The sequence below is a fragment of the Rattus norvegicus genome, chromosome 5, assembly GCF_036323735.1.
Source record: "Rattus norvegicus strain BN/NHsdMcwi chromosome 5, GRCr8, whole genome shotgun sequence".
NCBI classification, from domain to species: domain Eukaryota; kingdom Metazoa; phylum Chordata; class Mammalia; order Rodentia; family Muridae; genus Rattus; species Rattus norvegicus.
The window spans coordinates 20,367,460-20,385,601 of NC_086023.1; the positions used below are offsets into that span (position 1 = coordinate 20,367,460).

The window sequence follows — 18,142 nt, forward strand, 5'->3', positions numbered from 1 at the left end:
AAGTGAAGTGATGCTCAACAGTACTGATGTAAAAGCAGTTTGTCTGTGTGTAGTGAACAGCAGGAAACATTATACTGCCAAAATTTATAAAATTTTAGCATATCAAGAATTTTTTTGAGCTACAAAACTGAATAAAACAAACACCTGGACCCAGTCTCAGATATTCCAACCCAGCAAGTACTTAACAATCAGGGATGAATGGGTTCTTCTGCTCACAGGCTTTAAGGCAGCACGTAGAGAGTCTGATGTATATGAACTGATTCACATACAAGAGTTACTCATCGAGGACTGCTGCAGCTGTGTGCTTTGGCAGAGGCTGGGCTTGCAAAGGTGAACAAGATACAGACGTTCTTGGTTCTCATACAAGGGAGGGGCATCTAGTGACCAGGTAGACACAAAAATGTTCATTAAATTAATAAAATGTGTTACATATTCTGCATATAATCTGTAGAATGCCAGCATGCTATCTGGTAACTAGAAGCCTCTTAGTTCACCAAAAGGATGCTCTCCAAAGCCAAAGATGGTGTGTGGTTGGTAGGCTGTAGTAAGTGCTGGACTTTGATTGAACACTTGAGAATTTTGTTGAACTTTTCAGACTAGTAGATTTGATGAACTAAAACTCAGAAAGATTTGGTTTTACACCAAAGCAAGTATCATCAACAGTGGTGACATTTGGTGCCTGGTAATTCTTTATTCTAAAATTGTTAACTAGAGCTAGAGGCTTGGTGCTTTTAGTCATGTTGTCACAATGTGAAAGTTTTATGTGTGGTCAGAGATATTCACAGCACTCAGATAAGAAGAGAAACTTGTGAAAATGGTGTATTTTAAGTAGCAGAGATGGGTAACACACACACAGCTTCTGGTGACAGTCCATCATTGAGACATGGTTCATAAGCAGCTTCAGGACTCCAAAAAATGCTAAAGGGGAAAGAGAACCAAGTAGTATAGTAATTCATACCACCTTTTTTTAGCATGACATCTTTGTTATCAGAAAATTTAGGGGAACCTATCTAAATCACTAGTTATTAATTAAGACATAAGGGTTTCCTTTTGGAGTTTGTAGTCTCATTAATGAAAGAATTTAAGAATAAACTTAGTTGGAGGCTCAAGAACAATTATGTTATAGTTTAAAAACAAACAAACAAACAAACAAACAAACAAACAAACATCAAGACACTCAAGATGTAAGTACTGGAGACTTGCCAGAGGAAGGAAATGAAGAAGAAAAGGAAGAAACTATTGCTTGAGTTAAGACAGCATGGGGGTCAGCCACATGGAAATAGACAGCCACACAGTGAGGAGGGGAGCATTAAAGAAAAAGTTAAAAAAGCCCAACGTATTAGGGAAGTCCACAGTGCTAGGGCAAGCATGCTGGGAACTGAGGAGGGAAGAAGAAAAGGAAATGTTATGATTTTTCTGAATAATTCAGAAAATTGGGCAGACTTACTCAGCTACAAGCTTGTAGCTCTAGGAAGTAGCAATTCTAGAAAGGAGAACATCATTTTATTAAGGGAATAATTGTTCCACTAAACCTTTTTGGCATGGCTCAAGGTGAACTTATTTTCTTATGAGTAGTCCCTATCAGCCTGTTAATGCAGCTCAATTTTAATGGTAGGTCTCCACTCAGGTCAGAGATTTCATTCTCTTGACCAGAAGTTTTTCTCTTAATGGGACTTTAAGCTTCTGTGTCATCTGTATGGTGGAAATACTTGCTTTTAATATTTTAATACAGTTTAATTTAACAAGATGCTGTTTTAAAACCAAATAGCATACATTCTGTCTTATTTAAGAAAGTCATCTGTATTCTTAGGGCATTGCAGTGGAGGTGAGGAGTGAGAGGGAGTGAGAGGGAGGGAGAAGAAGAATAGCAGGGGGATGTAGAAGAGAGGGTAGGAGAGAAGCAGAAATGGGAAAAAAGAGGTGGAGTGAGGGAAATGCAGTGAAGGAGTGAATGGTAAAGAGGGAGAAAGAATAAGGCAGAAAGAGAGGGGAAGAGGAAAAAGGGTCACATATATGTGTACTTACATGTACTTGCGCATATTGCTTCATCTGTAGTTGATCTTTGTGTAGAGCATGACAATATAATCCACTTTCATTTTTTCATCTGTGGAGTAACAAATGATACTACTACCACCATAAATATGACATTTTACCTAAGGGGTCTATAAAGTCACCTTTATTGCAAACCAATAGACTTTGCTTTGTGAGAATTCTGTATGCGTAGGCTTTAGTTATATAGTTATATAGTTTTGTTAATTTACTTAACTGATCGGTCACCCAACTGTGTGTTTCAAATTTCAGTGTACTTTGTTACCTATTATTACCCTCATGGAATTGGGTAAAGCACAAGCTTAATAGCCAACTTCTTGGTCCACAAATTATTATCTGAATAACAGGTGCACAGCCTGATCAGCGAACAACCACATCTCTTCTTTCAATGTCTTCTCTGGTAGCAAATGGCCAGTGTGCCTGTGTTTTTACATTTAGGCTCATACAGCAAAACACGTTATTTGATTGCATCCTTGTTCTCCAGTGATGAACCACTGGGGCATTCACAACATTACAGACTTGAAGATAAATATGCTTCAAAGAAGGGAAAACTGATACTGCTGGTGTAAATTTCAAGTGTAATTCAAATCTTGGGAACATCGAGAGTGCCAACTAGGCAGCCAGGGGAACCCAGTAAAGGAGATGAACACCAGAAATGAGGAAGTGGTTTTGACAACAGGATAGAAGTGATAATAAGGACACCAAAGGAATGCCTATAAATTTTATGACACTGAAAACACCGAGGATGAGGTATCAGAATTTTTTGCTAACTCAGATAGGTGTTTGGAGGTTTGGTAAGGCACACACACACACACACACACACACACACGCACGCACGCACGCACACACACACACACACACACACACACACACACACACACACACACCATGACTCTGCAATATATAGCAAGGAAAAGATAGCAAGCACTTCACAAATTCCTCTCAAGGGTATTTTTAAAAATATACAAAAGTCCTTTTAATTTTTGCTATTTTCCATTTTAAAAGATTATATACTAAATAGTATATCTACTATTTATTTAATTTCCATATCAAAGTGAGAAGTTTTCGCTAATCAAAATGTTGAAAGGTCATTTAACTGTAACTTCTTGCCTAGTGCTTCTGACTAGTGCTTAGTACAGCTCCCACTACAAGTCTGTGTGGGAGAGAGCTGGACAGAGAATGAATACCCTGAGTCAAGTTAGAGATGGGTATGTTAATGTCAGCTCATATATACTGTTAGTTCTTCATTGCTTCCATTGCGATGAACTCATAATTCATAGTGGTAACCTGTGCGGTGAGTTCTTACCTTACTTTAATTTAGAATGGATCTCATAGCTCTTTGGGCATTTGTTAATCCATGTAAACACTGATATGTGGTTTCTAGCTTTCTAGGAAAATGTCATAATGGATTTTATAATGACCTTGAAAGTTTATATTAGTTTATAAGAAACTAATATCTCTACTATTTGGCTAGTGAGAAGTAGCTATCTCACTCTGTTTGCTATTGTTCCATAGGTTTAGATGATTTCTTTGTACATTATATGGCATCTAATTTTAGACTCATTTCTAGACTTTTCATTTTATAGTTATTGGACTTGATAACTTTTATTGAATCTTTTTTTAACATTTGTAGTCAATTGTAATGCTCTAGATTTGGATTGCTTTCTTCTGTATACTCAGCTAGTTCTCTCATCTCTCGAATCTCACATCTCTCTGTGACTCCTGGAGTTTTCAGTTCAGTGAGTTCCATTTGTGAGCAGTGGGGGCTCTATTTCTGTCTTCCATCTCACTTCTTTTTTTTTATCTTTTCCTTTTTGCCTTCCTTTTCTCCTTTGGTCATTCTACTGCATTTTCCTCCACCTTCAATTGCACTGTTGCCACTGCCAATAATAATCATCGATCATTTGGGGGTTTTATATTAAGAATGGTGATAGATTCTGAGGTCTTGTTATTTAAATACATGCAGGCATGTATGCGCACACGTGGACACACACACACAGACACACATGCAATGTGTGTGTGTGTGTGTGTGTGTGTAGCTGAAGTGCACTTTTGAGTTTGTCTTTGCACATATGAATTTACATAATTTATAAGAATTCTGTAAAGAATTTGCATACCTAATAGGACAACTTTGCTCTGTCTTTCCTACCGTGTGTCCCTCATGCCTTGACTTCCCAGTGGTACAATTTACATATGCAAGTTATTGTACCCAAATTGTCTGACAAGAATACTTTCTAAAGGATACTCCCAGAGTACAGGAATAGTCTCAGAACTAGCTGTTGATACTTCAACGTCCTTGCTGTTTGTTTGTACAGGTAACGGATGGTTTCTCAAGAACATTATTGTTAAGTATGAAGAGGAAGGGAGCTGTGAAGAGGTGCTGTTTCCATGTCACAGGTGTGCTGTCATCACTTCAAAGTTACATTCTACTTTTTCCCATTTACTGCAGCCATGCCATCAAGCATGCCTTTCCCAACTATTAAACCACATAATTCTGTCTCTTTAAACAAGAGCCAAAAGGCCTTTTCTCCTTTGGAAATGTCTCCTTCGCAGCAATAGGAATCCTGTCTTTCTAAGACTTGGCATTTGTTCCTTCTAGAGTAAGTATGTTGAACTAGAGCAAAAACCAGATTAGATATTAGAGGCTAGTGATTGCTTCTGCTTCTCAAATGCATGCTTAGCTTTTTGATAGTTCTATAACCTTGCTTCGTACATTCAATGTCTCTATGGATCCATATCCTCACGAGTAATGTGGAAGTGGTACCTATTCATTTTAGTGTATTTGAGTTACTTAATCTCAAATGAAATTTTGTGTTTGAATCCTGAATTCTAACATGTTTTAAAGATGTGGTATAGATATTATAATGTAATCAAGTTTCAAGTGCCCCTCTTGTTCCCTGGTCATATGACCACAGGTGAACTACTGACATCCTATGACCTTCAGCATTCAAGATTTTAAGAAAATTATCAAGTTTTTTTTTACATAATGCATAGAGCCATTATAAATTGAAGACCAATATACCTCAAAATGTATGATAAGAAAATAAAATTTGTAAAATTAACTTTAAGCATTATTGGGTAGTTTAAAAAGAAAATATCTATTTGCTCAGTCCTTGCCAATACCAATTGAACACTTAACATACTAAGACATGAAGTAGATGATGAAGCTCCATCACCAAGGTAGCCCAATCTGTCACAGCAGGGATCCATGCTAACAGGAACACACTGTGGTCTTAATGATGCAAACGTGATGGAGACTTACATGTGCTAAGAACTCAGTTGCCAAGGTTACATCTATATGCATGTTCCTTAGGTCTGGAGCATTCGTGCTTGTATTACATACATTAACGTCTTCATGTGCAAACATTGTGCAGTGTTAAGCACTGCACTGAGACCAGGATATAAAGAAATGAAAAACACAGATCCCCTATCTTCAGTGAGCTCTCACCTCTAACCCTAACCCTAACCCTAACCCTCACCATAAGCTAGAGTAAGGTGGGCTGAAAATTTAGCCAATGGCTTGGCTTCCCTGTTTCTAAGGTAATATATGTTCTTTTAGATATACAGAACAGCATATTGGCTTACTGAGCTTAATTTATGTTTTTATTCTATGTAATATCCACTCCTTTGAAACTTAATAATCAGTTATATTCTCTCCCAACAAAATCTGTAATTCCTCTGTTCTTCGCCCACTATTTTTTCTCAATATACATGCATTTAAAATACATTTGCATCATAGTAGCATCACTATCTATAAAAATTCAAGTTTCAGAAAGAGACCTTTCATTGTTTTGGGTTCTATAAGAAATCATTTTGTTAATTAATGAGGAAACAATGTTAATTAATGAGGAAAAACGTGAAGGGAAACAATCAACATTTTTTTCTTAATAGGATCTGAGTCACTGCTTTCCACTAAGTGGCTTTGAAAGTCTCAGTTTATTCTTATGGAAAATGGTGGCAAAGATGCCTGTTCGATCATAAGCATTTTAAACAATGCCTATGAAGTACATGCAAAAACGCCACATCGTTAGGTTATATGATAGTAGATACCATTGTCATGGAAGCAATTCAAATTGAACAATTCTGACCTAAAGCCGTCCATACGATCAACTAAGAAAAACATACCTTAATTAATTTCCAGAATGCTCGTCAAATGTTTTGATATCTGCAAGCAAATGACTTTTATTTTTAAAATATCTGGTTTCCGACCAATCCAATATGGTAACCATTAGCTACACATGGCTAATTAAATTTAAGTTAATTAAAAAAATCAAACTTGAAAGCCAGTTGCTTGGTTGCACTGGATACATTTAAAATACCCACTAGACACAGACAGTTGTGACTGCCGTATTGGCTAGCAAACACACGACATTTGGTTGTATTGTGATCTAAGTATTTGGTGTCATAGTAAGCTATGTTTAATATTATACAATACAGTATCATTGGTTCTAATGTGATCATGCCCGTTAAATAATAGAAAAAAGAAATAAATGATTATTGCTCTCTTTTTATATTCTAAATTTATTACATCTAGCAAAATGTAGAGAATCTGATCCTTTTCAGAGTCCAGACAGAAGTGACTTACCCCCTATATCTCAGAAAAACTGTAAACTTTGAAAATTGGACTCATAAGAACAAAGAAATGCAGAAAAAATATTTAAGGTGTTTATTATTATTATTATTACTAAATGCTGTGGACAAGCCCATCTGTTGAACTACATAAGTCTTCACATTTTCTTGCTTATTCTTTCTGAGGACCCAGATTTAATTAAGGACTTAAGGTGAAAAGTTCATGCCATTTCTACAGAGGTGAAAGAAATCAGAGGCGAGATTTTTGTCTCTGGCCTTGACTGACAGGAAAGCAGAGCCCAAAGATGTGACCTGCATGTACAATGCACAGAAGAATCAGCAGTGGAATAGAGTTACTAGTCTCTGGGCGTTCTGGGAAATCTTAACCGAATACTGTGGCCCATTGAAGTGGTTTTCAGCGTCTGGGTCATGAGTCCTTTCACAGAGGTCACTTGAGACCAACAGAAAACACAGATATTTACATTATGACTCATAAACAGCAGCAAAATTATAGTATGGAGTAGCAACAAGGATAATTTTATGGCTTGGGTCACCACAGCATGAAGAACTGTATTAAAGGGTCACAGACTTAGGAAGGTTGAAAAGAACTGGTCTACTGTTTCCATGATTACAGTGTAATTGAAAATTTCTTTTCTAGAGATGGATGCCTGCACCCAAGGCTGAGTTTACTCGGAAGTTATTTTGTCCACAAATTCTACTTAGAAATTGAAATTTGAAAGACTTGAGTTTTAGTGTCTTTTTACCATAATTTATCAGCCACTTAAATTCGATTTTTTTGTAATTATGAGAAAGCAATGAGAGGAAGAAGTTATTCATAGTTTTATTTTGAAATTATAAAAAAAGAAGAGGGTTGTTTCTATCATTAGACCATCTGAAATCTCTCTGCTTATCGTTTGTGCTGCTGGGAGACAATTAGAACACACACAGATGTAGACACTAAACACCTAACTCAGGAGTGGGCTTTATCAGGAAGCCAGAAAGCAACACAGTTTCATTTTGAAGTGGGAGAGGAAGACAGAAGGAAACCTAGGCAGAGAAAGGAGTCCATCACCCTGGGATCTAGTTTGCCTTTCATGAAAACTAGAGTCATAAAATGTCAACACAGCTAATAGAGCCAAAACTACTTTGAGAGATAATACCTGGTTTCCAGAAGCAACCTCAAATAAGAATGTTAAAAATAACACATAAACTGCTTGCTGAGGATCAGAGTACGGGTGACCCACAGTTTAGTGTTCTTCTCTTTTCCCCAAATCTAAACAATTTAACACATTAGTACCTTATAATTTACAGTTGGAGATTGTTTAGCATAAGAAAAGTAGCTAAATAAGCTTATATTGTTTTACTGAATTTGACAATTTCAGTTTTAAATGATGCCGAATTTAAACTTTCTTCTAAATTAGATTTTTTTTTGAGTAGTGCAAGTTAGAACCCACATTATTATACACATAGCCACTGCAAAGGCACCAAAGTGTGTGTCTCGAGAAGCTTGCAGACAGGTCAGGACTTTTCTACTGGCCCTTTCTTGTATCTCTGACTAAATGGTTTCTCATCTTATTGACTTGCTTCATTCCACCTGAAGTTCTTGTCTGTGGTACTGCCAAGGCTCTAGCTTTACCTGGTGGAGGTCCCTAAGTGGGAAGAGCTACCCTGGCTACTGGTAGCAGTGCTGATCTGGATCTTGTTTCCACGATGCTGACCTATTGACCCTCTCAGCAGACCAATTCACACTGTGTGTAACTTCCACAACCTAGACAAGGAAGGTGTAGCACAAAAAAACTATGTTTCTTACCCAAGTATTATTGGAGTCAGCATTCAGGCCAGAGAGTGTCCAACTCCAGAACAGTGTTATTCCACATCAGAACAGCTACCCCCTGAATCTACTAAAATTCAAATGGGATTGATGGGAACAGAAATTGCTATGGGCATATGGTAAATACCACATTTCAGTGAAGTAGCATAAAAAAAGAATTAGTATAGTTTTATATTATAGGCTTTGAAATGATCTTTCGAATTTACAAAGAATCAAGTAGTACAAATAATTTCACTTATAAGGTTTTAAAAGACGTATGTTACTCATGCAATAGTTTCCTTGAAGAATGCTATCATTCTTCATCGGTCATAGGGCTAGCCAATGTATACCTTTACCAATCATAGGGCATTCTGAGAGAGAAGCAAAACCCACTACAAAGAATATCCCAAATGAAAACTACTTACTGACTTTAAGATGTACCAGAATATTTGCATTAAATTCAGAGGATTTCTTAAAACGAGAATTTAACTGTAAGTCAAGCCAATTTTGAGATGAGTATAGGATAACTTGATGAAGTTAACTAAAAATAACTTAATGCGACTTAAGAGTCTTACATGGGTGGTTAAAACTGCTGAGCAAAATTCTCTCTTATTATCTTCTCTTTCATCCATAGATGGCTAGACGAATACCAAGAAGATGGCAGAACTGAACGAGAACTTCTCAGGAAGTAGTCATCAGACCTGGGTAGGAAGAGGACCCACTACCTCCGGAAAGGGCTTATTTGGGCCACGGACTTTCTTCCAAGCACTGTCTTATCTGTTTGTGATCCTGTGTTTTCTCTTTCCTCATACTGGAACAGATGCCTTAGAAGAGTCTGTTCAGACTAGACACAGTCACTATTTCTTGAGAGCTCTGAAGTTGAGAGAATGCTTCGGGATCTCACCTTGCTGCAACTGGCAAGAACAGCCTGTGGCATACGTGTTGTCATTTCTCTCTCCCTTCCCCTCCTGTCTTTCAAAAAAAAAATGAAACAACTGTTTAGCTTACAAAAATGGTCATCCTTTGAAGGACAAGAGAGCTATATCCTTTGAAGGTAACTGGAGAGATACCAGACAAATGTTCGATCAATATAAAAATCCTTGTTGCAACCTCTTAATTTCCAAGAGCTTATCGTAGTTTAGGTAACGACTTGTCTATCTTCACACTGGTGGTAATCATACTAAGAAAATATGCCAATCAGAATGGCTAAGATAAAAAACTCAAGTGATAAAACATATTGGAGAGGATGTGGAGAAAGAGGATGTGGTAGGATTACAAACTGTTGCAACCACTCTGGAAATCAATCTGATGGTTCCTCAGAAAATTGGAAATAGGTCTACCTGAAGACCCAGATATACCACTCTTGCGCATACACACAAAAAATGCTCCACCACCCCACAAGGACTCATGCTCCACTCTTCTCATAGCAGCCTTATTTGTAATAGCCAGAAGCTGGAAACATCTCAGATGTCCCTCAATCGAAGAACGGATACAAAAACTATAGATTTGCAAATTGGTATACTATTCATCTATGAAAAATGAATTTTGCAGACAAATGGATGGAACTAGAAAATATCATACAGAGTAAGGTAACTCAGACTCAATAGGACATGCATGGTATGTACTAACTGATAAGTGGATATTAGCAAAAATTTTCAGAACGCCATGATACAACTCATAGACCATATGAAGCTCAACAGTAAGAAAGGTCAAAGCATGGATACTTCAATCCTACTTCTAAGGGAGAACAAAATAATTATGGGAGGCAGAGGGACCTGGGTTGGAGAGGGGAGGGGGAGCAGAGAGGGAGGGGAGAGAGAGAAGGGAGGCTGATAAGATCAGCTATGGTGAAAGACAGGAGAGAAGCCCTGAAGGTCAGGAGAATGAATGGAAATATGTAGTAGTGTGGCATTGTGGTAAAGGAGCAGGAGCAACCTCTAGAAATTTCAAGAGACCTGGGATATGAGAGGCTCCGGGGACTCAATGGGGATTACCTTAGCCAAAATGCCCAACAGTGGGGAGATAGAACCAGAAAAGACCTCCTCCAGTAGATAGACATGGAGGGATTGGGCCAATCAATCATTTTCAAAATTTGTGACCCGGAAATGTTCCTGTATTAAAAAATTACGGGACTAAAATGAAGAAGAGACTGAGGTATAGGCCTTCCAGTGACCAGTGACCGGTCCAACTTGGAATCCATCCCATGCACAGGCACAAAACCATGACACTATTTTTGATGCCATGTTATACTTGCAGACAAGAGCCTAGCATGGCTGTCCTCTGTGAGGCTCTCCAGCAGCAGCTGACTAAGACAGTTGCAGATAGTTACAGGACTGAGGACAGGATCCCTATGGAAGAGTTAGGAGAATGACTGAAGGAGCTGAAGGGGATTGTAACCCCCACAGGAAGAACAACAGTATCAACTAACTCAGACCCCTCAGAAGTCCCAGAGACTAAGACACCAACCAAAGAGTATACATGGGCTGGTCCATGGCCCTGGTATGCATATAGCAGAGGACTTCCTTGTCTGGCTTTAGTTGGAGACACTTCATTTTGTAGAAACTTGATGCCCCAGGAAAGGGTGATGCTGCATGGAGTAAAGTGGGGATGGGTGGCTGGTTTCCGGAGTACATTCTCAGAAGAAAAAATAAGGGGGAGGGGTGAAGAACTCTTGGAGAGGGAGCCAGGAGGGTACAACATTTGGAATGTAAATAAATAACATAATTTAATAATAGTAAAAAAATCACAGAGAGAATAAAACAAAATACAAAGAGAAACCTGTAGGTTGGGTTAACTTGCATTTGCACTTGTTTCCATGGTAAAAAGTCTTTGGGAAGCTGATAGGTATAAACAAAAGTGATAATTGCTTAGGGAATGTAGTCGGAGGTATACATCTGGCATCCATTAGTCACCTTTTCCCATGAAGATGCAACTATCCATCAGTGGGAGGCAACAGGCGGTTTCTAATCCTTTGATTTGACATGATATAAAAACTGTCCAAAAGTGAGGAGAGATCTTGCGATGACTTTGTCACTGTTTACACCTGTTTCAGTCTCAATTCTGCCACCACTAGGCAGAGAACACCATGATTAGCATTTTGCCACTGAGAAAACCAAGACTTATAATGAAGTGACTTGTGTAGGCTGGCGGATGAAATAAAGCAGCAGATCCATAGTCTGAACCCCAGCTTGAACCCAAAGTCTAACTCCAGCATGAACACAAAGTTCTCCCCAACCCCTATGTAGATCATATGAATTTAATGTCCTGCAACATGTAAGAGGGCCCAGAGGACAATTCTCATTCACAACTCCCATGGCTTCTGTTATACACAGGTATACCTTATATTGTCTACTTTACAGTTTTCCTTTATTAAATACTGTTTAACACAGGTTATTTGGCCATAGAGAAGAGCTCATCTGAAAGTACATTGATAATATCCAAGAAATTATTGACTTAATACATGATTGCAAGTTTTCCTAAACATTAAAGTATGCGTGTGTGTGTGCACATGTGTGCGTGTGTGTGTGTGTGTGTGTGTGTGTTTGTGTGTTCACGAATCCATATTCTATCATTTGTAAAAGCACAAGACTCTATGTGTAAAAAATGAGCTTTGTCTATTGACTAGGACTACTTTCTTCTGATGTGTGATACATTTTACAATTGAGAATTAAAGCACATGAAGAGCAGAGTTTCACCTCTGTCTGAAGTGTAGCCAGAAACGAGTTTTCTCCAGTTTTGTGGACTCTGTTCATTCTGCCGATCGCTCCTTTGGCTGTGGAGAAGCTTTTTAAAAACATGTTAATTTGTTAATTGGAGCTATTTCCCATGCATAGAGAATGTTCTTGCCTATCCTGGGCTGTGAAGTGTGTATTCTGTGTTTTTTTTCCATAAGTTTCAGGATTCCTAATGTTCAGTTAAAGTCTTCAATCTACTTTAAACATCTTTTTGCAGGCTGAGAAATACGGATTTGTTTTCAGTCTTTATAGGTTGATCCCAGTTTTACCAGCATCCATTTTTGAATTGGTCATCTATTTTATGTCTACATTTTTTAACACTTTTCTAAAATAAATTAAGTGGCTATGACTGTATGAGCTTATTGCTGGGTCCCCTCTTTTGTTCCATTTGTCTAAATTTCTATCTTTATGTCAATACCTGTTGTCTCTGCCACTCTTTAATCTGTAGTGCAATTTGAGGTCAGGTATTATTATACCTTCCATGGCAGCTTTGCTACTAAAGACAGCTTCTGCTATTCCTTTGTGTTCCCATGTGAAGTTTAAATTCACTTTTTAAAAGAAGTTTTTGTTGTTCTGCCTTTTTTTTTAAGTTATGGAATGACTCTCAGGGGAATTTTGATGGTGATCACATTAGATCTGTAGATTACTTTTTGTAGTATTTTCATTTTTACAATATTGATTCTGCCAAATGCAGGACTTGAATATATAAAGAACTGCCAAACCTAAGAGGAAAAAAAGGAAAGTCTGTAACCAAATTGTCTAAGGAAAGAACAAGCAATTCTGAAAAGCAGAAACAGGAATGGACAATGATTATTTTAAATGGTTTAACATTCTCAGTTATTAGAGAAATGATAGTTAAAACTGCTATGGGATGCTATCTCACTTTAGTCAGAAGGGCTAGCATCAAGAACATGACAAAAAATGCTAGAGGAAGCGTGAGGAATGAGAAATACACACTCACTCCTAGTGGTAGTGAAGCTTACAGTTATTCTGAAGTCAGTGTGGAATTTCCTAAAAAAATCAAAACAGACCTAACATATGACTTCCTGGGCATATGCTCATGGGATTATAAATCCTGCCACAGGGGCTGGGGATTTAGCTCAGTGGTAGAGTGCTTACCTAGGAAGCGCAAGGCCCTGGGTTTGGTCCCCAGCTCCAAAAAAAAAGAACCAAAAAAATAAAAAAATAAATCCTGCCACAGAGATACCTGCAAAGAGAAATGAAACTATAGAATTTACAAAAGAATACTTCTAAGTATTAAATCTAAATACTTCTAGGTATTAAATCAAAGTAATTTAGATTCAAAGACAAAAGCCTCCTGTTGTGTCTCATATGAGGAGCCTAGGTCACGCTGTTTAAATCTAAGCAGCTGGCTGTCTGTGCAGACAGGTTGTGAAATGAGAAAGGAGGAGCAAGACAGTGAAAAAGAGTTGCCAGGAAGGGAAGGGACAGATAAGAGAAAAGTGACAAGAAAGCAAATAGCAGACTATGGAAGAATAGGAGGGTACAAAAGTGTGTTGGGGTGGGGGACGGGAGGACTGGGGGTTACAATAGTGCCTCAGGGATGGGGGGAGGGAAGAGTGGGTCGGCACGATAATTTGTCAGGGGTGCGTAAAGGTAAGAGTGGGAGAGTACAATAGTGTGTCAGGGGTGAGGAAAGGAAGACTGGAGGGTAGGGGTAGGGAAGACCAAAGGGGAAGAATATCAGCAGAAACAAAATTGGCTTTAAAATAGTATCATGAAGCCTATTGCTGTATATGCTAATTTTAAAATTAATAAAAGAGTATGTTATAGATTCAGTATTTTCAGGTAAGAGCTTGCTATAGTTTGTAATGTCCCTAGATGTCCACTCATTAACAGCTTTGACAGAAGTAGGGCTGCCAGAAGAAGTTCAGACTTTAGGGTGCGCCCTTGAAAGGAACGGTAGAAGCTCACTTTTCACTTTCTGTCTCCTTCACTTGTAAGACACGATATGGATAACTTCCTGCCACACACGCCGGTATGATGGGCTGAGAATGCACAAAGCCCCAGACCAATTAGCTACAAACTAGAGCCTCTAAAACGATGGTGCAAAATGACTATTTTTACATTGGAAGTTGTTTATCTTAAGTAGTTGTTATATTAACGGACAGTGAATGAACATACTTCTTTTGAATAGATCACAATGAGAATAAATACAGTAGCTTTTGGATCCAAGCAGTGGATACCCATGAAGAACAGCTTCTGTTGCCTGTGACACTTTTCTCGTGCTGTTCAAAGCTCTCACTGTTGAAGCAAACACTTTTTTTTTCTGAGACATTGTTGTGGATTTTCTGTGTGCTACACATACAATCAGTCTCTGGCAAACGTTAGAAGGTGACATTTTATTATTCTCGAAGGGACTACTGTTCAGAAGACATTGATGAAACATGCATTCTCCAACACCAAGTAAGACGACAGCACTTCCTGCTTCAGTTCAAATAGCCAATTCTTGGCACACTGCCCGTTCCATAAGTGGCCAACGTCTATTAAAGGCATGAATCATCTCTGCATTACAATACACCTCTTAGTGGCCAGAATATCACATCATATTAGATGCAATTCCTGTTTGTGTAGAATAAGTACTCAAGCTCTCATAAAGAATTGCACCCACTGCCTCTCTCCTAATAAACTTTTCTATAACGATATGAGTCTGTGCACAACCCTGCCCATCCCCTCATAAACTCTGGAGTTTGAATCTCTCACCTCTGTCTAGCATCAAATTCATAGTTTATCTCTTAGGAAGGGAGGTATTTTGAATGAAGTTTTGATCAAGATTGTTGTAAAAACTGTTGTAAGCAACAATTTTGTTGACTATGATTTTTTAATCTTATAATGCAATTTTTCCATGCATTACCCAGATTCTGGGACTGTATTGCTCTAACAATTCTGAACTGTGCTTTAAAGCTGGGAAGAGAGAATTTCTAAGTTTTCAGAGTACATAATCCAAATGCAAGAAACAGATTATTTTATTTGTTTAATCTTGAGACAGTGTTTCTCTGGGTAGCTCTGGCTGTCCTGAAATCTACAGACCGAGTTGACTTTGACCTCAGAGACCCATGTACTTCTGCCTCTGCTAGCATTAAAGGCATGCATCACCACCATCTGGTCACAAAACAGATTTTAATGGTTAAATGCCTATATGTGGTTTCCCCTGCTGGCCCCCTATGGAAAAACATAACGTGATCTTTTATTCAGACACCTGCCACTTGTACTCATGAAAACACTGACAAGTGAGAGACAATGTAGAAACACAGGAAAAAAGAGTTTGACCCATTTTATAAATGGGTCCAAGACAAGATGGAGTTAAGATTGATTTAATCTGATGGGTGGAATGATACCTCAGTCAACAGCTTAAAGTGATGGAACAATGGCAGAGGGATTCTAATGTGTATCCATACAAAGCTAGTAAACTGATGCCAGTAGGGCAAATGGTACCAAAGGATGATGCAATTCTTTTGTGGTTTTAACTCATACATATTTTAGAGTGCAATGCAAATTGTCCTTTAATTTAAGGAGAGGGTTTCAGAGAATTTTCCAGAGGTAGGTTTGCTGTTTAATTATCAAGGGCTGATAATGCATTTGAATAGTCATTTAAGTTAGTTTTAAAAGCAAAGAAACTGGACATTAGCCAAGTAAACTGATGGTTTCAAGTGGTGGTTCATTTTTATTTACTCAGTGGACAACATATATAAAGTAAGATAAGAAATTAATCTTATTTTTCTATTGCATTAAGTCTGAAGTCCTGGGGCTGCAATGTCAGCTTTCTTAAATCTTCTTTTGCATGCCTGTATTGTAACTAACATTTATTATTAGAACAAAGTCCAAGAATGGAGTTTTGCAAGATTTCTGAGTGCTTGGAGAAAACACCAAGAATCCAAGATAAGAGTCTTGTGACCTTAATTTCGTAAAAACACAGAAGTATTCTTAGATAATGCTTTTGTGTTTCTCCCAAATATAGTGGATGGGGGTGAATTTTCTTTACATTGATCATTATAGCTATAGATATTGTCATTGGTTTACATGCCTCTATGGGAAAACATATTTTCCGCCACATGTGGCTTACCCTTGTGATATACCCTTTACTCATGTGACTCCCCTGAGTATACATTGTTTAATGCTCTAAACAAAGTTGTTAATTGCATTAGAAACTAGCCTGCCCCACTTGTTGCCTCCATTGTCTCAGGTTTCACTGTCTCTAGAGCAATGACACTTAAGAATGTGACAGTGACATTATTTTAAGGCCAACATTAATATTTGCAAACACAGCTGTGTCAGTTGGTTAAAACATCGAAAAACACATCACCTTTGAGGCCTTTGACCACACTGGCTTTCTTATCACACTCTTCCTATCTTGTATGCAAATTTACTAGAATCAAGTTTCAAATTCTTAGCACCAGTCAGAATTAAAGTGAATCTTGCACTGTGTTTCCTTGTCATCCCTCTCTTCCTCCTCTCTTATTGTAACTATCATCTTCACATGGCCCTTATTATAGGTCACAAACTCAAATATGACTAGTATAATAATACTTTTTAAAGAATATTCTGTACACTACTTTACTATCTGGATCCTAAACAGCCTCTTCAAACAGAATAGCTACATATAGATAAATGAGACTTTATCCTGATCGTTTACTTTGTACAAAATTTAGCTGATGGATTGAAGACCTCAGCCTAAGACATGATAACTTGATTCTGACAAAGTTAAAAATCAGGAATATGTCTGAATTCATTGTCATAGGAAAGGACATTCTAAACAGGACCCTGATGCACAGGAATTAAGACCAACAATTAGTAAATGGGACATTGAGAAACTGCACTGCATTTCTTCAGCAAAGAGCACTATCCTTCAAGTGAGGAAGCTCCTACAGAATGGGGAAAACAACAAATTAAGAGCATAGAAAGAACTAAAATAGTAAACATCAAGAAAATAACAGCCCAATTTAGAAATGGAGCAAAAAACTAAACAGTTATTTCCCAACTGAAGCAAATTTAAAAAATTCAACATTCTTAGCCATTAGAAAAATACAAATTAAAACTACTTTGAGATGTTTTCCTTACTCCAGTCAGCATGGCTAAGATTTTAAAAAATGCTGACAAATGCTGAGATGAATGCAAGGAAAGGATAACATTTATTCACTGCTTGTGGGAGTGTAAAACTAGTACAGCAAGTATGGAAATCATTGTGGAAGTTCCTTAAAAATCTATAAATAGATCTACTACATGATCCAGCTATATCACTCTTGGGAACATACCCAAAGCAAGTCTAGAAATATCTGCTTATATGTTCATTGCAGTTCTATTCACAATAGCCAGAAAATGGAAACATCCTTGGTGCCCAGTGAATGAATACAGAAAATGAGGTATTTTTACATCATGGAATGTCATTCAGTCACCAAGAAAAATTAAGTGATTAAATTCATAGGTAAGTGAGTGGATCTGAAAGCAATCATTCTGAGTGGAAAGTAACTGAGACTTAGTAAGACAGATACCAAATATTTTCTTTCATTTTTAGATGTTAGCTTTGATTGTATATATGCTTATATATAATATTTTCATTATATATATACATATATAAAGCTTACAAATATGAAAATATAAAGGCTAGAGGGGAATAATGGAACAAGAAGGATTGAATTGGGGTGTATTATGGAATAGTAAGATAGATGAAGGAATATAATAAGGGTCAAATAACATTAAATATATTCAAAGTTCTATATTCATATGAAAACCTACATTCTACTATAGAAGTTTCTCATATATATATATATATATATATATATATATATATATATATGAGAGAGAGTTAAAATGGATATACCCTACAAGAGGAATACAATATCCATATTAGACACTATAGACTAATAAATAAGAAGCCCTAACCATAAATGGATCACCTCTTTTTAGAGTTGTGGTCAGTGAAGTTCCATATACCTCTGAACATTATAGGTTATAACCCAAT

At 37.4% G+C, this 18,142-nt stretch overlaps 1 protein-coding gene across 4 annotated transcripts in view; it reads left to right on the forward strand.

Moving 5' to 3' along the window:
- Positions 1–13,352, forward strand: part of Rp1 (RP1, axonemal microtubule associated) — a 462,084-nt gene extending 448,732 nt beyond the window's left edge. For all 4 annotated transcript variants that reach the window (XM_063288395.1, XM_039110769.2, XM_039110770.2 and 1 more), the window contains 2 exons: positions 4,365–4,446; positions 9,063–13,352. In XM_063288395.1, the coding sequence (XP_063144465.1) occupies positions 4,365–4,446; positions 9,063–9,120 (140 nt within the window). In that variant the 3' untranslated portion in view covers positions 9,121–13,352. The remainder of the gene's footprint in view (positions 1–4,364; positions 4,447–9,062) is intronic.
- The last annotated feature ends 4,790 nt before the right edge of the window (positions 13,353–18,142 follow it).